General features: G+C 38.9%; 1 protein-coding gene across 4 annotated transcripts in view; it reads right to left on the reverse strand.

The window, feature by feature from the left end:
• LOC121313113 (phosphatase and actin regulator 1-like) overlaps positions 1-21,681 on the reverse strand; it is a 330,299-nt gene that overhangs the window by 66,060 nt on the left and 242,558 nt on the right. For all 4 annotated transcript variants that reach the window (XM_041245291.1, XM_041245294.1, XM_041245292.1 and 1 more), the window contains exons 4-6: positions 20,662-20,802; positions 17,827-18,030; positions 4,099-4,402 (exon numbers count right to left, since the gene is read on the reverse strand). In XM_041245291.1, coding sequence (XP_041101225.1) covers positions 4,099-4,402; positions 17,827-18,030; positions 20,662-20,802 — 649 coding nt within the window. The remainder of the gene's footprint in view (positions 1-4,098; positions 4,403-17,826; positions 18,031-20,661; positions 20,803-21,681) is intronic.

Below are 21,681 nucleotides of genomic sequence, written 5' to 3' on the forward strand. Positions count from 1 at the left end.
ACTTTCCTTTTTAGGATTACACAGACAGGATTTCACATATAGCAATAATACGTGTTACTTATTCTGCCTGTTGCAATTAAATACATAAAGATCTTTATTTACGTGTCTGTCGCAGGAGCAAGCGACACTTCCAGGGTTCCAATACATTTCTAACGACCTTGTATTTATATTGTAACGGCGGGGCAGCCGCAACACAAGCGACCGGCGAAAATATGGACTTAATAATGGACTGGGGACGGGGTTGGGAATTTGCTGTGTTGGTGTGATGTTTGTGTGCTGTTGTGTTGCGTTCCCGCTTTCTTTCTTTGCTTGGCAGTTCATGTGTGTGAGACTGTGTGTGAACGTGAGAAGATAACGATGGGCCAATGGGTGATGAGTGGGCAGAGTCAGCATCCATCAAAAGGAGTGCTTCGCGCCAACTGAGGAAAGTTGAGTTGGAAGCGAGAGAGAAAGAGATAAGAAAAGATTGCGAAAAGATCCACTTAAACAAAAAGGAGAAATAAAAAGAGCAGTTTTCACTGCTTTAACTGCACACTTATGTTTAGTTGGACTCACACACCCCCTGCTATTAAAAGCTGTAGCAAGTCATGTGTATAATACAACATGCCCTGCTAAAGCTCACTGGGAATTGTATTAAATTTCACACACATAGGACAGGTTTACAGGACGTGAAAGTGAGTTTCTACTCTGGTTTCTGGCTTCCCCAGTGTGATGGGAGCTATTGATTGTACTCACATAGCACGATCCACGGAGCCTTCTCTGCAGGGTGACAATGCCGACAAGGAAGAAAATTGAGGCTATGTCTTATCAATCAATATTTCTCGATTAAGCAGAACAAAAAGAAAAATATGTCATTGGACAACATGACTTTTAATGTTTATGATTAAAAGGAGAAAGGAAAAAAGCTTTTTTAAATCACACAAGGAATGCATGTTAAATTAAAAGGCAATTAATGCAGTTTCACTTTACGTTGTCTCTGCCCATCCCCTGCTGAGTGCTGTGTCTGTTGATCGCTCATTTTTGGTCAATGTAAGCCACCTCCACCTTCACAATACTCTACTGACCAAAAGATATGCCTGGACTGCTGGAGATTTTGACATCACAGTGGTCATAGATCTACAACATTATTGTGTAAGTTAATGTAGCATGAGTGACATTCCCACTAAGTAAATCAAAGCTGACAGAGGTAGTAAAATAGCCAATGAAATGGTGCACAGGATTTGGTTGCCTCACGCATCATGTAACAGCACAGCACACATAATTTTGATTAAGCTAGAGAAGCAAAGACTTGTTTAAACTATTTATTTATTTTAAATTAAAATTTTATTTGTGTAAAATTTTAAACCAGTAGCCAAAAAGTAGTTGGAGATGTCACAGAAGCGAAAGGTAGAGGCGGAAGACAGAAGATTCCAAAATTGTTAGCCAGATGATTATTTTTTCACTGAATAATTTTGGCAAGGCAATATTTGCAGTGCTGTTATGAAAGATTGATTATAACATACAATGTCACTATGACACGCTGCACAAAGCAACTTATTCTGGAAATTAAGAAGCTATGGAGTTTCAACAAATAGTTTTTCTGAAAATGAGAAGAAAAAATGAAGTGCTGTGGATGATGCCCTTATTGCTAGCAAAAAGATTGCATGTGCTGCCAAACCTTTTTCAGATGGTGAATTTGTTAAAAGGTGCATGTTTAAAACAGCTAAAGTTGTTTTAAACAACAGTAGTGGCTGAGTGTATTACCAAAATGACAGGTAACATTAACTTTAATGTTACTGAAGAGCTTTTATGTTTAAGCATGAACAACACAGTCACAGGAAATTACTTTGGAAGAAGCCATGGTAAGATGGTGCACAAAAAAGTGGACAAGTAATGAGCATTGCTATGTGCCAGAAAAGAAGTGCAAGTGTCCAGACAGAAGTGATACACATTTCATAGTGGTACTGTTTCTGTTTACTATCTCGCATTTTCACAGCTTGTCGTATCTTTTTTTCCAGTGCTGTTAAAAACGTTATATTTTGGAATATAAGTTAAATATTGTAAATACTGAGACTTAGCATACTCTGACACCTTTTTTTTTTTACTGTTTGAGATTTCCATTGAAAGTAAATTAATCTTCTATTTCCTCCATTATATTACATTTGTGACATTGAGTTTTTTTGTCAGTGTTCTAGGAAAGCTGCTTCTAGTTATATCTGCCTATTTTTTGTACTACAAAATAATTGATTGATTGATTGAAACCGTGCCTGTATACTTATTGGACTAGTAAAGTTGCATACTTAAGCATATTAGGAGGCAGTGTGGACCAGTGGTTATAGTCCTGGGCTTGTAACCAGAAGGTCATTGGTTCAAATCCCACCACTATCACTGACTGACTCACTGTGCAACTCTGAGCAAGTCACTTAACCTCCTTGTGCTCCATCCTGCAGATGAGATGGTAAATCAATCTCCTACTGTAAGTGACTACATATAATGCACAGTTCACAACCTACCTCTGTAAAGTGCTTTGTGATGGTGGTTCACTATGAAAGGTGATACATAAAAATAAAGCTATTATTATATTGGCCAACATGCAATTTCTATAGACATTTTCAGGTACATTACAATGTATAACTTTTTTACGGTGCAGCCCACCAAGTGAACAGTCTTAACTTAATGGCCCTTGCTAGTGAATCAGCTTCACTAAACTGAAAGCATCAAACAAACAGAGTCAGTAAAAAGAATCATACTGCACATCAGCCGAGAAAAAAGAGGTTTACATAGCACGCCTATCAATGGTTAAAGCCTGGTTCACATACACACTAATTCTTGGTTAGCTATACTTGGTTATGTATCTGATTGATTGTGTTATACATAAGTTATACAGCTACGACCAAAAGTGTTGAAAATAATTAACTAAATTTAGTTTCATAAAGTTGAATGAAAATGGCAAAATAATGTTACGTAAACATATTGAATTACATATCGCTGTGTAGTTTTTTACATACATAACAACAAAACTCATGTGCTCCGACGGCACATTTCCATGTCCTACATTACATTTGCATTGCTTGGTGTGCATTTCTCCAGTCTCAGAACAGAACCCTTACTTCCTATGGATGCTGAAATGTGTCATGACGATACACGTTTCATTTGCCTAAATGAAATTGGCCAACACATTTCTAATGATGTTATTTTAACAAGGCAGATACAACAGATAAACAAAAGATATCAAGAGAATCTCCACTGCTGGCTGCCTCACTCCTGGGAACAGGAAGAAAAGACAGGCAACTGAGAATTGAGAGAGAGAGAGAGAGAGAGAGAGAGAGAGAGAGAGAGAGAGAGAGAGAGAGAGAGAGAGAGAGAGACAGAGACTCACTTCTTTTTGGTTAATTTATTTTAGGATGCAGTTAATTTATTTTAGGATGCAGTATTTATGTTTAAAATAAAGTTTTCAGTTAACTCAAAATGTAGTGCCTCAGTAATTTACATGCTATTTGATACAATATCTGCTTCATCTAGACTAGCTTCATCTAGACAAGTCATACACTGGATTCACATAATGAAATACGGTCCATGCTTGGATTTTAATTTTGTCATTTTCAGTTTCTTTTAATATTGGTGATATGGCTGTTTCTACATGTACCCTTAAAAAGACAGATGTCATAGTTTTGTGTTTTTAACAAAAAGCACAGATCCAAATGAAGATGCTGAAGAAAAAGGCAATGGTTCTTCCTCTTAAAAGGAATTGTATACTTTGGATATACATCCCATACACAGGGGAAACACAATAATATAAGATAGTTATACGTGTATGTATGATTAACATTCATTCAAGTGTGTTGAATTAATTTATTGTATGCAAAACTGCCAAAAACATAGACAAAGTACAATTTATTTGAAAAGTTCTAGAAATTATGAAGTGTCTGTACTATTTTGACTTCATGTTCCTTTTTACTCCCTATAATAAAATATCCCTCAATGTTTGCCTTATTCCTATTCATTAAAATTGGCTTGCACAGTAACATAGTCTGTGACAATACACACCTGTGTGTACTTCATTGTTTAAACAAAGATAACACAGATAAGGTGATATTAATTGGTGTTGCCTTCACCCACCTCTCTAGCCTCTGCATCGTCAAGGCTAAGGTCTTGTTGAGTTCCTCTATCACCCTGCTTGGAGCTACTGGCTGATGGATTGGAATTGGCCCGCCATACTGTAGCTGGTGCTGATGGGCAGCAAACTGGGACGGCAGTATGGAGTGGTGGTGCTGTGCCAGGGACTGTTGAGAGCACTTCTGTGAGTAGGAATTAAAGGTGGGGTCCATGCCCCAGGGTGGAACACAGATCATCATCTTCTTTGGAGGTAGTGGAGGAGACAGCTTTCCTGGCATACAGGGCAGTTTGATAGGCTGGCCTGAGTCTGAAATTCAAGCATAGAAACAAACCTTTTATATAGCACCATGATAAGAGAAGTCTTTTGCCCATATGCATAAAAGACAACAGTCATTTTCGACCATTACATTGTTTTAGTGGGCAGTATTTAACATGTGATTTTTAGAATTACAGCTGGGTTATTCTACTGGCCAGTATTGGTTTTAGATTGTTTTCAAGAGATTGTCAGAGGTAACCAATTGTCAGAGGTATGCAAATGAGCTGTGTCCCCTACTTAAGACATCAATAGCTATATTTCCATTACTTTTCTTATGAGCTAAAACTCATGCATACAAAAAACAAAAACTGTGATGGAAACAGATGAAATTTGGTTCATTCATGGGAGCAAAAAAAAAACCCCCAAAAAACCCCCCCCCCCCCCCCCAAATAAACCCCCAAAAAACTAAAAAAAAAACCTCCAAAAAACCCCCCCGAAAACTCAAAAATGTTCGATAGAGGTGGATTGAAAAATGTTTCCTGTATGACAAATGATGCCCACAAATGAAAGGGAAATACTTTTCGAGTTAATTTTATGAGCACACGTAATTAAAACTTAATGGCACATATCATCTGTCAATCAAATCTACAGCTACGGCCAAAAGTTTTGCATATCATTTTAGGATTGAGACAATAAAAAACAAAACAAAAACAAAAAAACACCACAAGCATAATTTTGATATTTTATTTAACACCATTTAATCAAATTAACAACAATATTATTGCAAAAACCATAATAGCAGTACAGTATTTCATGTTAGATTTTGAAATGTCACATTTATCACAGTAGCCTATATGAAAAAAAAACTACAAAGCAGTATGCAATTCAATATATTAATGTAACATTATTTTCAACAGGTTATATTGGACTTTATGATGCAACATTGGTTAATTTTGAAGGTTGCTGGAAAACGTTTGGGCACAGATATAATTGTGGTAATTCATCTTAAATAACACATCATATACAGGGGTCGGCACATTCATGTTACATGATGGGCATCTTACAAAATACTGACCTCACTAATAGACATGATCATAGATTTTGTCAGTTAGTATTACGTACATTTCATTATATCCCAGTATAAAATAAACATACCTCATAATGCTGTGATAGCATTACTGACACACTGTCTGTTTTAAACCACACAATTTTCTGCACTGGATCATCATTTTGTTAATTTTCAAAACAACTGAATATAGCTGCACCTATATTTTCTGCATTACAGCCTCCAGATATTTCTGTTAGGTTCAAAAATGATGGTAAGCAATAAGTTGACTCGTGTCACTTTGGGTCAGTGCTTTCAGCACACATTCTGCACACACAGGGTAGATCTACAAAATATTAACTTTAACTATTGAAATATGCTCTTTTAGGTTTCAGTACAGCTATCTCCGGAGGCTGGGTAGCCTATTGTTATTGCTGGGTGTGGCAGGAAATGACATTGCGGTGACCAGGCCAGAAGGAGGAACAACAAAAACAAAGGTACGGTGCAGTGGCGCGTGCACCATTTTTTTTAAAGTGAACAAAAAATAAATAAAATATTTGAATAAAAATAAACACTTGCTGGCAGAGCAGAAATAAAACAATTAAACAAAATAAATCTCTAACACAAATAATGAATTAAGGTCCGGCTGGGCAGTAGCCTTCACGGATCCTTATACTCTTTTAAATTTACTTTCTCCTCTCTCACTCCTCGCTCGCTCTCGTTCTTCCTCTGAACACCCACCCGGAGTGCAGAGAGCTGCAGGTATTTATACAGGTGACCATCTCCCGATTAGCAACAAATTAGTCACTTAACTAATTCGGGAGATGGCCACCTTCTGCACGAGTTTTATAATGTGGATGGGGCTTCCCATCCACGCTGCAAAACAATAACAAAACTAAAGTACAGCTACGCTGTCATACAATATAATAAACAAACAAAACACACGGCGGTTCGCCGTCATCTATAAACACAAATATAAAACAATAAACAAATACCAAATAACAACACAGAGGCGGAGGGGGAGACCTTGTTCTAAAAATAAACAAACAATACGAATAAACAGCAGGGCTTTCCTACCGCCCTGCTACACTGGGATTATTAGGCTTCCAGGCCCATAGGGCTGGCAAACCTATTGTTATTGCTTGATTCTGATTCTAATTTTTCTTCTTCTGATTCTACTTCCCAAACGTTCCTCAAAAACTCATAAAATTTGGTAGGATGGTAGATGCTTATGGGAAGCTGGTAAATGTTAACTGAACATATGTTGTAGGTGACAAGGTTTGTCCGCCATATTGGATAGAAAAAAAAAAAGTTTCTTCCCAAAACTTTAAACTGCTGCTGCTTCAAAGCTGTGTGACTGATCAGGTTCTGACTTGACAGATAACAAGCTGGAAACATTGGCTGTCAGATGCTTAAAAAGTTTTGCTGCTGCGTCCTTGCAATTGGCACTGTGATGTATTTTTCGATAAAACCTTTTGAAATCTTCTTCTTCGGAACCGGTGAAGTGATCGATCTGAAACTTGGCAAATATCATCAGCATCCAAACCCGCATCAAGTTTGCGAAGCAGAAGTTGCTGTGATAAAGTTTCATGTCAAAATGGCTGCCACAAGTCTTATCGAAAGGCGCCCCTAACAACAAACTGCTGCTGTTTGAAAACTTGGTAGTTATTGTCCCAGTAACAATGGAATACAAATATGTCAAAATGGTTGTTTTATAAAACAAGATGGCCACCAGATGTACGTTTACATCTGAAATTTAAAACTGATTCAGTTGACAAACAGTTTACTCGACTAACTCGAAACTTCACAAGCATCATCCTTGACACTGTAGCAATTCAACTGTCTGTTAAGAAACTCGCGTTAAACAAGATTGCTGCTTGACAATTTTTTGAAAAAAAAACAACTTTCAAAATCTTCTTCTGTGGAACAGTTGAAGTTGCTGATTTTAAACTTGGCACACTGAGAACTAAACACGCTTAGGCGGGTACTGATACTGGGGCTTGGGAGCTGTAAAACTGCCTGGCAGTTAGTTCTATTTATTATTATTATTATTATTATTATTATTATTATTATTATTATTATTATTATTATTATTATTATATTAATAATAATAATAATAATAATAATAATAATTAACTATTTTAGCTTAAAAGTAAACCATAAAGCAATGTTGTTGTTGATTTAACTCTGAAGAACAGATATTAAAATAAAGGTAGATGTTGGTGGAAACATACAACCTTATTATTATAAATATATATATCCTCATAAAAATCCATTACAAGAAAAAAAGGAAACAAAACATACGCCTTTTTTGTGCTCTATTTGAGGTTAATGTGCACAATGCAGTCGGTCGCCCTTCTTTACAATAGTATCAAAGTCCGGTGGTATCCTTGTTGTTGAAATCCGCACAACGGAGCTGAGATGCTGGTCAGTTAACTGGGATCTGTAGCGAGATTTGTTGAAATTCAGTAGTAAAAATGTTTGTTCACACACATAAATGGAGAACAACACAAGAATTTTCTGGGCTATCTTGCAGATATTTGAGAAGTTTGTTTCATTCAGAAGCATAAAACTTGTCCAGTGTTTGTGAATGGTACTAATGTTCTCAAAGATATATTTGTATTCAGGACAAAGCATGTCAGCAACATCGACCATTTCTTTCAAAAACTTCCCTTCAGCAAATGGCTTATACTGTTTAGCTATCTTGAATGCCACAACTGTGGCTTCCTGAACTGCAGCTTGGTTTTTAAATTCATACAGAATTTAAGCTTTTCTTGACTTTTCTTCTGTTGCTATGTTGCTGCCGTAATTAGGATGTTACATTGTAAAATGGCGATTCAGATTGCACTCCTTGAACACAGTGATGCTCTCTTGACAAATCAGGCACACAGCCTTCGAGTTGACGTTTCTGAAAAAATATTTCTCAATCCACTGTTTTCTGAAAACTCGACACTCACTGTCCACTTTTCTTTGAAGTGCTCATATTTCTTCAAAAAGCATAAAAACAAAAACCTAGCTGCAGCAATTCAAACGACTGTTTCCCAAGCTTGCACACATTCTAGAAAGACGAATAAACGTCACACACATACTGCGTCCTGCGTGAGACGTTGCAAAGCGCTTTGTTTTGGCAATGCACTGTCTGTGTGGGTCGTAAATTAGCCTAGTGAATTAAACAACAAGGATCGATTTAATGGATTTTTATATTTTTACTATTTATAGTAATCTAGCACGTTAATTGTTAAAACACAAGGAAGCTTGCGGACTGGATGAAAAACTCTCATGGGTCGGATTTGGCCCACGGGCCATAGTTTGCCCACCCCTGCTGTAGACTATGTTTATACGCCCTCTTTTAATCATGTTCTTAATTTTTTTATGATTTAGAAGCTACTTGTATCTGTTGTTGGGTTTATTTTCATCCAGTCAGTTTTCAATGGGTCTCTTTTGATCATTAAAATCCTAGCATCACACTAAATTGGTTATGATCAGTGACATATCAGGCATATCACAATGTACAGCATAACAGTGTCTGTATAGCAAGGGACTCCTGTACTAAAAGGTACTGGACACAAGTGAGAGGTTAAGAAAACCTATATTCACTCCCCAGTAACTTACAGTATTAAAAGACAGTGTACTTGTCAACGCAGATCAGCGGTTCGGAAATACGGTTAAAGTTCTGTGGCTGAAAACATGTCAGGAGATAGCTGATCGGGTTATTGCAGTTGGTACTGTAAAAAGGGAGAAAATATATGGCCAGAAGCGACGGCAAAAAGAAGGGCAGATTGTAACCAAAACTGCAGGGTCTTCTCACTCTTCTGGATCATGTTCCAATATATCTCACTCCTCTTGATGTACAGTCCACACAAGCACACCGAAGTCTGGCACTTTCTTAGAGCAACGAATAGGCTACAAACATGATTTATATGTTTTCAAACCAGTAAGTAGCCTGTCCTGTTCAGACAAGTTAACAATGCAATTTAATGTATGCGTTACTGTGACAGGATTGAAAGGAGTCCCTGTTGTAATTCGCCCTCCTGACCACCGGCAGCACTGTGTAGGGCTGACCGTGATTGGGTCAGGAGTTTGAAATCTGACCAGACCGAAAGATCTGGGTAGGGCAGCCATCTTGGCCCAAGACGGAACCATGCGGACAGCGAGTCCCATCACTGCAATAAGCTGTGCTGTGCATGTTGATTGGCTGTCGTGGAGCAGCTCACTGATTGCTGGAGCGGGACTGAGCAGTATTTAGGCAGCATGGTTTTGCCATTCAGTCTCCCTGTCCTGAACTGAAAACACAAAAGAGACGCGTTGTGCTTTGTTGTTTTGCTTTTACAAACCTGCTGTAATTCACAAAATCCTGAAGCTTTGGAAAACCCTGGTGGACTACCGTGACAAAAAAAACCAGGACAATTCTTTATTCATCGGGAGGGAAACAAGAGGTGGTGAGAGGAAACCCACTGCAGCAGCATAGAGAAATCCTGTGCTTCCTTTGTTGTTGTTTTTGTAACTGCAATGTTTTTGTTTCTTCTTATTATTTGAAACCTGTGTTTACCACTGCTGGTATTCCAGGTGGTTTTCTTGTTTATTTTCCTTGTGTGCAAAAATAAAATCCTGTCCAGATACTACTGTTGGTATAGGGCTCCAGGACTAAAGATCACTTTCAGCTCCTGTGTGCTGTCATTTCTGGTTCTTCCCTAAGCTCCGCCCACTACCCTCCCACATTTAAAAATAACAATATACTTAGATTATGTAATTATTGGATAATTAAACATAGACTTTATATTATTAATATTGGCTTAAATACATGTTCCTAAACGCAGAAATTATGCTAGGAAATTATACCATTAAACACATCTCATTCTCTGCCTGGTCTGAGGTACATGTTAATTATGTTGCTGTTAAGGGTCAATTAATGGCACGATACAGATTTATGAATCAGACGAATAATATGTCATGAGAAAATTGGTCTCTAAGGGCACGTTATTCTAATGTCATGATTTTTTAAGGGTAAATGGCGGTTATGCATTACCTGATGAAATAGCGTCATGTTAAACACTATGCTGAGTTTTATTCATATGTGCCTTTATATTTTATTAAAGCAGCAGCAAAGTCAATCGCAACTATCTGACTAATCCAAGGTTTACATTTGATTTTCATTACATGAGCGTAGATGTTGAACTTCATGCTGATTTGAACTCGGCTTTCGCCAAGATAAGCACCAGCTAAGACGTAGCTTTGCAATAAACTAATGTGATCCATCTGCATCTCCATCCATTTGCGCTGTTTTCCATTTGATGATGTAGATATCCTTCTGTCTGGTGTTGATTGCTAAAGTGTAATGCTGGCTCCAGGGATCAGCTCATTTTGCCTCCCCAGCGCATCAGCACACACAACGGCTACGATGCTAGCTCCAGGGACCCAGTGCTGTCTCCCCAGTGCATCAGCATGACAACCGTCTGGATTTAGCTAAGTAGGGTACATCTCTGGGGTATTCAAGTGGGCATCTTCCATCCTCTGTGTTTCGTTGACTACCCACGACACCTCAAGAGGGGTCAACAGTGATTCTGGCGTTCCAGCATCACCCCCCTCCATCCCCCACTCAGCTCAGCCCAGCTTACTTACCTGTACATCAGCGTAGCTTTCTTTCTATTGTGCTTGAGATCCCCATCCAGACTCTTTCAGTCTCAACCACAGCCAGTTGCTGCTCCTTTCTTCTGCTTCAGATAAGTTCTTCACTGTGCAACGCAACTCTTGGCCACTGAACCTGACGTCTCTGAGAAACCGGGTTGTAGAGTGTGCCACAAATCCTCGACAACCCACCTCCACTGGGTAAACTTGGACTCTCCATCCTCGCTGTTCCGATTCAGCAGCGAATTGAGCATACCGAAGTTTCTTCCTCTCATACGCCTCATCCACAGCACCTTCCCATGGCACTGTTAACTCTACCAGATGAACAAGGCATGCTGATCCAGACCACAAGACAATGTCTGGTCAAAGGTTAGTGGTGGCAATCTCAGGTGGAAAAATAAGCAATTGACCAACATCTGCCAGCATCTTCCAGTCTCTAGCAGCTTCCAGTTGTCCTGGGCGAGGCTTGGTTTTAACACCTTTTCTTGGAGGTTGCTCTCCTGGACGGAGGAATATTGTCTTTTGTGTGTAATGCTTTGATGGAACTGGTGGCAACTTATTGGTCAGGTTATGCTTATCTTCCAGTGCTAAGGCCAAACATCGCAGGACCTGGTCATGGCGCCAAGTAAACCGTCCTTGGCAAAGACCCACCTTACATCCTGTCAAAATGTGCCTTACTGTTGCAGGTGATGAACCAAAGGACATGAAGGATCCTCGCCCACACAGATGTTTAGGTTCTGTGTTGATGGGAGAATATCATATGCTGATCTGATGAACAAACTGATCCTGCTCTGTTCCATTGTCCATAGGTCTTGCCATCCGATCTTGCGTTGTTCCACACTCTCCCATCTCATCCATTCTCCCTGCTTGGCCTGGGAAATAGCCTTTACACACCTGATCCTCTCCTCCTGCTGCTTTTTTCTCCTGCTTCCTCCGTTGAGATGGGGTTGCCTTGTGCCATGCAGGAGGAGCTGAACTGAGACCAAAACCTCCTTTTCCATGCTGAACTTGCCACAAAATATCTCCGATTTGAAGGGCAGCCTTAGCATCTTCCACAGCTTTCTTTGCCTTCCATTTTCTTCCAGTTTTCCACACAGGTGCTGCCTCCCTTACGCATTTGTCGCATGGATCTACTAATGTCATTTCCAGTCAGACATTGGTGCACTTAAACTCCTCGGTTAGAGCAGAGATTGGCAGCTGCAGTATTCCTTTACCATAAAGTCCCACTCTGCTGAGGCAGCGAGGAACTCCCAACCATTTCCTGATGTATGAACTGATTAAAGCTTCCAGTTTCTCAACTGTTGTCAAGGAAACCTCATGCACAGTCAGTGGCCACAGCAGTCTTGCCACCAGAGTTTCAGTTTGCCTGGTAAAACGCTGCTGTCTATGCCTTCAACCCTTCCAATGCTTGTTGTCTAACTTCTCCCACACAAACTGTGTCCTTTAGATCCCCGTCGTACCATCTCCCTAGACTTTTCACTGGCTTCTCGGACACTGTTGGTATTGCCTCACCATTATCTTTGTATAAATCAATTGCAATGCTTGACGCTCCGCATTACACTTATCTAAAATGAATGAGTCGTTGTGACAAAGTGCCCGCCCCTGTGTATATTACCTGTTATGTTGCATGTGGTTTGTTAAATGTTGGTGTATAGTCATTGGTACACGGGATATAAACAGGTCTGTGTAACACGAGTGTTTAAAATGTATATTTGTATTTAGGCACAAGGATTGCACAGCACTTCACGTGCAAGTAAAAAGTAATAATATGTGAGCACGGGGAATTGCACTTTATTCATTCACATGCAGTTGTACCGAGACTCCAATTGAATGATTGATTAGCAGTCGAATCTTGGTACAGCTGCATAAAAACAACATGTTTTCACCCACTCGCGGTTGGGTGTTCGGTGAGTGGAGAACAGGATTGGAGACGGAGGAAATAATAAGTATAATAAGTATAATAATAACGTAAAGTATCTGCTCACCGTATTTTTGTTTAGTATTAGTCCATTTTTGTTTGTCTTTTTGTTTTGGTGACGTGTGCTGTGTCCTGTGTTTGTGTTTGTTTGTACAACCTTTTCATTTTCTGTTCTGTTTATTAAATGCTGAGCAAAACATTCGCTCAGCTCCATCAAACCACACCTCTCTGTCATTCATTCCTTTTCCTGGTTCTGACGCCGCCCACTTCGGCCGTCTTTGTGACAGTCGTTTATTCAGATTAAATTAGAAGAAAGCATATATACGATTTTCCTAAACAAGAAAACAATTATGCTTACAAACATACATTCCAGTTTCATAAACATTCCTTTAGTACAGCTGTAAATTAAATAGTACAATTACAAATGGGAGTAGCAGACTACTAAACATACTGTCCTCCGATTTAAAAAATTAACTTTTAAGCAGTGTTAACATTTCAAAAACACACCCGCAATTGCTGGTACACCAGCACAAGCAGATAACAGTACACAACTTTGGATTTCAAGAGGTTTCATTATGCACAAAATTGATAATGGCTTCAGATAACCACTGATAAAGTAAACAGTGAAACCTTTTGTAATTACTGGTTCCTTTATCTCTCTCTAGTAAAATCTACTGCAACCATGAGAACAAAACCTGCATCACTATGGAGTAACTTAATAAAACAGAACTTTGCATTCTTAAAGGGATCGTTTAGCCAGCATATTGAGAAACCAACTGTGAACCATAAATACTTCAGGAAGAACAATTACCCATGTTTTAAGTTTCTCAGGGCAATATATGTCTACAGATACAAATAAAAAGACAATGAGTTCAATCTCAAACAACCATTTCTGCCCACCTTACATAGCGCTCTAGACTGCTGCAGTATACACTAGTTGTTCAATCAGATTCAAATTAACGGCCCCAGTGACAACTGAGAAGCAGCCTGGAGCAGCTGAAGGGCGGACTGAAGCTAACAGACAGCAATAAGAAGTTAAAACAGTTTTACTTGTTTTTATAATTTAAAATTGATCTGTTTATCTAGCTGTGATTGCTTCTGATAGGTGCAGTCCAATAGTGATGGTGTCTAAAAATGACGGCTCCACGCGGTTCTGTGTGGACTTTAGAAAAGTGAATGTGTTTGATGCATATCCTATGCCCCGAGCAGATGAACTCCTCGACCGACTGGGTAAGGCACAGTTAATCTCGACTTTGGATGTGACGAAGGAATACTGGCAAATTCTGCTAACTCAGAGCTCACAAGAGAAAAAACTGTTTTCTCTACCCCAGATGGGCTGTTGCACCTTTCAGAGTGATGGACCAGCTACTGGCACCCAGTATGCCACCAAATACATTGATAATGTGATTTTTTGCTCTACCTGGAAAGAGCATCTTTGGTGGGGCTGATGGCTAATCTGGGCAAGTGTGCATTTGGCAAACAAAAAAAACAGTATCTCGGCTACATCATGGGTAATGGGCTGTTAAAACCGATTGCCTCTGAAGTTCAGTACAATCGGGATCCTTTTGTGCCTGGCGCTCTGCTACACCACACCCACCTGTGGGTTAGGAGCTCACAGCTGGTAAACACACACGCTGCTCATTCCAACAACTAAATACAGCAGGCAGGCTGCTACACAGGGAGCATCAGGTTCCTCATTAAAATCCCGTTCTTATGTAGTGATATTTTGGAGTTTTATATTTAATTATGAATTGAGCTAAGCTAAACCTAACACTGGAAAGCTATTCTGTGTTTCATAGTTCAATCTCCTCCCTCCCCTTAAAACACATAACTTGCATTTGTTTATGTAAAGAAATAAACAGATCTAACCACTTATCTGCCAGACCACAAGAAAATGTCACCCTCCCCAAGCTTTAAAAGGGACTTAATTTATTATACTGGAGAGACTTCCTGGAACCAACCCAGTGGAGGTGGGTTGTCGAGGATTTGTGGCACACTCTACAACCCGGTTTCCCAGAGATGTCGGGTTCAGTGGCCAAGAGTTGCGTCGCAGTGAAGAACTTATCTGAAGCAGCTTAAAGGAGCAGCAACTGGCTGTGGTTGAGATGTAAAGATTCTGGATGGGGATCTCAAGCACAATAGAAAGAAAGTAATGCTGATGTACAGGTAAGTAAGCTGGGCTGAGCTGAGTGGGGAATGGAGGGGAGTGATGCTGGGATACCAGAATCACTGTTGAGCGCTTTTGAGGTGTTGTGGGCTAGTCATCGAAACACCGAGGATGGAAGGTGCCCACTTGAAGACCCCAGAAATGTACCCTACTTAGTTCAATCCAGATGGTTGTCATGCTGATGCACTGGGGAGACCGCACTGGGTTTATCCCCGGAGCCAGCATCGCAGCCGTTGTGTGTGCTGATGCGCTGGGGAGGCAAAATGAGCTGATCCCTGAAGCCAGCATTACACTTCAGAAATCAACACCACACAGAAGGATATCTACATCATCAAATGGAAAATAATGCAAATGGATGGAGATGCAGATGGAACACATTAGTTTACTGCAATGCTACGTCTTAGTTGGTGCTTATCTTGGCGAGAGCCGAGTTCAAATCAGAAATGAGTTCAACATCTACTCTCATGTAATGGAGATCAAATCGTACATAGGCATGAAATGTTTTTGTATATAAAACCATAACACTGGGAGTATTACAGATATTGGACAACAATCATAGAAGTGTTTTATACAGTTATTATACTACAAACACTCAAATGTTTAATATGTACCAAACGTGTACTTCATGGTGAAAATGAAACTAAAACCCGAGAGTTTTAGTTTTTAACCAGGCTTTCCTCAATGCTTGTTATAATGCGAATTGAGGTGTGGTTTTATGGTATGTCATAAATATTACCTTATTTGAAAGCCGACTAACACTGAGTCTGATGGAGGTACGTTCGTCCTCTTTATCAGATTAACCAATTCTAAGAGGATGCCATGATTGGTTATCCTAAATGCATCTAAGCTTGTTGTCCTATTTTCTACATGATGCTGCTCTCTACCATCTAGACATGCTGTTTCCACCGAAAGTACTGCTTTCAAGGAAGTTCAAACATTCTACGAAACAAGAAATCTACGTCACAGTATGAGTGAATTACCTGTTGTTATGGAAACCACCTGATACAATCTTCCAAGCAATGTGCCTACCTATCTGAAAGACTGGATGCCTGCTGGTTGACACCATTAAATCTTTGTATCTCCAAAAGAAATGTGAGCGAGATCAAGTACTTTGTTCTAGAAACTGCCATTTCTAGACCCATAAGAATTGGGTACTCGTGGTCTTTTATCTCCAAATGACTGTGCATCAACTAAAGTATCCAGTTCCTGCTTGCAAGATTGCGGTTCTGTTTGAACTTCCCGCTACTGACATCACCACAAGACATACAGCTGCAACGAACTACCAAGACCTGATCCCTGCTAACTGCAACATGTGAACCTTGTTGCATAACTATTAAACATAAACTCTACTTTTCATATTACTTCAATTGGTGCATAGATTAAGAATATGATTCCTTATGTAAATATTGTCTGTTGAAATGTACATTGATTACATATTCTGAAGTCAAAGGTTATGTGAAAGCATTTCGTATGGTATGAATTCAGTTTGATATGCAATACTGACTGTTAAATATATTTCTTCTCATATTAAGCTAGTTTGACCACTAGTATTTAGGAATTCTCTATTTTGTGTTGTTAGTCTGTGTTATAAATAAATTGATATAGTTATACTTTTAAACCAGTGTCTGTGGAGCTCCCGAGTGGCGCATCCGGTAAAGGCGCTCCATGTGGAGTGCAGGATGCGCCCTATAGCCTGGAGGTCGCCAGGTTCGAGTCCAGGCTATTCCACTGTTGACCGTGGACGGGAGCTCCCAGAGGGTGGTGCACAATTGACCGAGCACCAGCCAGGAGGGGAGTGCTTAGGTCAGCCAGGATGTCCTCCGCTCACTGCGCACCAGCAACCCCTGTAGACTGGCTGGGAGCCTGCGGGCTTGCCTGTAAGCTGCCCAGAGCTGCGTTGTCCTTCGACGCTGTAGTTCTGGGTTGGCTGCATGGCGGGCCTGCAGAGTGAAAAGAAGAGGTCGGCTGACGGCACACGCTTCGGAGGACAGCGTGTGTTCGTCTTCGCCGCTCCTGAGTCAGTGCAGGGGTGGTAGCGGTGAGCTGAGCCTAAAATACAATTGGACATTTTCAAAATTGGGAGAAAACAGGGTAAAACAGGGTGCCTGTGTTTGTTTTTGATCTGTTACTATGCACTCTACTATTTAATAATTCAGTCGAATATTGTATCAATGTTAAACTGATGGATCTGAACTCAACGGATATTACTGTGTAGAGCCCATTGTGTGTATTATTATTGCAATTATTTACATTTGGGGGCAATAATTGTAATACAAGTTAAAATTAAATTAGTAATTAATACCCTAGACAACTAAATTAAGTAAATATCTGCTACACTTATTTATATACATCACAACACTCATATTTACAATATACAATTACGGAAACCCCCTCCTTGTGTGCTGGTACAACTGGGAACTGGGGAGTTATATGTAAATTTGTTAATATCAGTATTGCTCAATATATGTTTGTTATTGTTGATTTGTATTTAAATGATTTGGCAATACTGGAGCACTCCTGTAATGTTAATAAAGTCATTCTGAATCAGAGAGAGCATGCGCAAGAGAGAGAGAACAGAGAGAGTAGTACTGCATTGAGTTAGCTGTAGCTTGGGTGTTGTTTTGAAGTGTTTTGTTTTCACTTTTCATTTAAACTATAATATATGTGTGGGCTGCCAATTGTACGGAAAAACAATTGTATAATATGACAGGAGAACTTACCAGCTAAATGGTTTGGAATCCTGGAAAGAGGCTTTGGAGGCAGTGCAGGGGGCTGCTTGAGAAAAGGTGTTTTTTTCAATGGGGTGTCCTGATGGTCACCAGAGAAACCAACAGACTTCTTAGGCGGCAAAACCAAGACAGGCTGCACTGAACGATCCTGAGGGGAGACTCCAGCCTCAAGAGATGTCTGGAAGTCTTCAGAGACTTGAGGAGAGAATAATATTTCAGTTTCATTAATATGATCTGTGAATTGCATTCCAAAGGGGTGAAAAGAAAATACTTCAGTCAACCTAAATTGGATATAGCTAACAAATTCCATAAATCTTACCTCTTCCTGTACCTCCATTCAGTATATAGGTCTCAAATGTTTTATAAAAAATGTGCATTTTCATTTTAAAACACAATGTCTGGAATTATACTAGGTTAAAGATATCTGTGTGAATGCCATACTTCCAGTTGGTCTAATTTCACCTGGAAAGTGAGACTGTCCCCACCCCTTCAATGCTTTACCACCAGCTGAATCTCCTAATGCTACCTGCTTTGATGTCAAAGTCACTGCTGAGATGAAGTAACCTACGACGTGACACAGCAACGGACTTCTTGAAAGGAAGAGAAGCAAATTAAGATTTTTTATTTAACCCAATGAAGTACCTTATATCAGATTTAAGAGGCTACAACACGTTTCTCTGAAAACAGCGCTAGGGATCTGCATGCAAACGGAATGTACGCTAAGATTTAAGGCGTTATTTTGTTAGCTACAACTACTTTAAAAACAGTAAATTGTTTAAATAGAGCTTTGAATGCAAGGTTTGCTGTTTCTTTACAGTCTCCACAAATATTTGCTTCAGCCTAAACTTGGTACAAATATCAATAATTCAAATTTCAAGGGGGTTTAATGACCAGTGGTGGGACTTGAAACCAAATGCTTTTCACAGAATTTGGAAGACTGATTCCTAAGGGTCTTACAGCAATACTTACATTTTAGGACCCACATCCCCTACAGGGTAAATGGTTAGGCTGAAGTTCAAACAACACTTATCAGTTACTCCTTGTCTGGCAATTTGCCAGAAGTGAGTAGGGTGCTACTAGTATTTTTTTCTGAAATGCCTTATTTCAATACGAGTAGAACGAGGTGCTACACATGATCTAAATTGCACCCAGAGTGATTTCTTTGGTCAAGATCCCTTTTTCACTTTAGGTTGACCTTTGCAAGGTCGCAGGTCGAAGGGTAAATTAAAAATAAATAAATAAATAAATTTCTGAACTCAGCATGTCAGGAAACCCCCAGGTGAATTTTTCTAGGAAAATCTAAGATGGACTGGCAAGGAAACGTCCCTATTCAGGTTGAGTTGGCGTGGAATGACGCATATGAACACTTTACAACCATGACAAACGTGTAAAGAAAAACACCTTAAAACCAAGTAATATGGTTTAAGAGCTATACATTTTAATATCAGTTTTTACAAACTACTGCAGGTTCACTCACAGTGTCATTACAGCATTGGGAGGCTAGGTAGAGCACAGGAGACAGTTGCAGTAACAACTGAGTTTGTTGTAAACACTATACAGTGTTCAGTAACACTTTAAGGACAGCCATTGTATTGCTTTAATAGTTTCAACCTCCACAAATAAGTCTTTCCTAAGTGACTGCATCCAATTTTACAGCAGATTGCATCTGGCTTTGACAACAAATAATTCACATTTCTTGGAAGTCGCTGTGCTTGCTTTCAAATTTATCCCATTGCATGTTATGGTTATCATTGTTTAATCCTGTTTGGATTGTTTAGTTGATAAAAAGGAAGCAATAAAACAAAGTGCCACTAAAACAACCTTTGTAATCAAGGAAGAATGGTATCTTTAAAAAAAAAAAAAAAAAAAACACTTAACTGGTTTAATGGTTCGAGTTGAAACCATAAAAAGCTATTTAACATTACTGATGACTTTTGACATTGATGACGCTAACCATAAAATATTCTACTGTACTATTCGAATAGACGGTTTAAACAATAGAGCAGATAGTATATTCAATGATGTCTCTGCTAGTCTGCTGACAGAAAAATACAGGTCTGTTTCATACATACTGCATGTACATAAAAGCATAGCAAAGTGAAGTAAAGCAGAGAAAAAAGTTTGATGAAGCATTGGAAAGCATAGCATAAAAAAGATAAGGTATGGTAAAACTAAATTATCTGAATTCCACATACATTTAAAACAAACTGAAAAATGTGACATTTTTAAATCTAACATGATACACTGTACTACTATTTTGGCTTATGATAGACTTTTGTGATAACACTTTGTAGTTTCCTTGATTATATTATGTTAAATAAAATACCTAAATTACGTGATGTTCATTTTTTTTTTTTTTTTTATGTTTTAATCCTAAAATTCTAGGTGATGTACAACTTTTGGCCATACCTGTACATAGCTCAATTTCCATTACAAACTTTCATATTCACATGTCTGCCTCTGCTTAACTTCAATAGATGACGCTGGTGTACACTGGCTTTAGCTTCCAGATAAATAACATATTCAAGCTAGTGAAAATAAATATGAAGCTAATTGCTATATATTTGTAAACTGTGTTAAAAGTTAATGTTGCATTTATGGGTTGAAAATTTATTTTTAATCATAAACTCATTGATAAAAATATAAGAAACTTGTTCAAGCAGACACACATTTTAGCTAATGTCTTCATCAGTGATATGCATTAACCAAAATGTAAGATGTTAAAAGAAACATTTTAGAAGAAAGGTTGTCGACTTTTACTGGCTTCATCAACACCCACAACATATTCTGGCTAACCAACCCATCTACTCCACAGGGCAGACTTACCTGTTCCATCCATGCGCTCTGTGTTGGGAATCATCTCATATGTATGGTCTCCTGCTTCACACTCTAACATATGAGGAATGGGTACCGGTGATTGCCCCTTCTCTAGCTCCCTGTCTTCTTTTATTACTGGGATCTCCCCATCTGATGTAACAGAGAAAGAAGAGAAGCCACAAAACAGGTGAATATGACTGCATTTGAGGGCTATGGAAATAAGCAATTGGCTTGGGTTTACAGAAGTTACGAACCCATGAGAACGCTATTATAATAGCAATAGAGTGGTAACTTCTCAGACCCAAGGACAAGAGCTTACCATTTCCAGCCACAAAACTGCAGTCACTAATTCATGCGTGTGTTGATTTTTTTTTGTTTGTTTGTTTTTCACATCTTTGGCACTGTATTTAGTAAGCTTTTCCTCCAAATGTTTGTGCCACTTGTTTTAATAGTAGAAATAAAACTCGGAATAACATATTTCCATTTAGAGCAAAAGCTTATACACTGGGGGCCAAAATTTACTTTAAGGGATCCTACCTGGATCAAATGGATTTCTTAGAATTTCAGAGCAAAACTGATTATGTTGTTTTTTAGAATTCCAAATTAAGGACATACAAATATAGTCACTCAAGCATGGGTGTTTTTATCTGGATGGCAAATGTCGGAAATCTTCTTGTTTGATTTTTGAGGCCTGCAGCTCCTTGCTGAGATTTTCATTTTTTTTAACCTTTGCATGTTTAAATTGCCTTAAAAAGTCAATGAGTTGACTATCTTTGCAATATTTCATAATTGCTTTGTATTTTTTAATCTTTCTGATCCACTTGCAGAGATTCAACACAGTTGTGCAAAATAAAGCTATCATTAATTATATACTTTATAAATGTTTTCTTTTTTCTTTTAAACAAAGCTTTTTCTTTACTGCCATTCCAGTTCATGCTCCTCGATCATGTGCTAATTTCTACTTCAGAGACGTATTTCTGGCAGAAGTTACTGTCAAGTAGACCATTCCAAGGCTGTTTCTGTTTTCTT

The sequence above is a fragment of the Polyodon spathula genome, chromosome 3 (genome assembly GCF_017654505.1).
Source record: "Polyodon spathula isolate WHYD16114869_AA chromosome 3, ASM1765450v1, whole genome shotgun sequence".
In the NCBI taxonomy this organism is placed as follows: Eukaryota; Metazoa; Chordata; class Actinopteri; order Acipenseriformes; family Polyodontidae; genus Polyodon; species Polyodon spathula.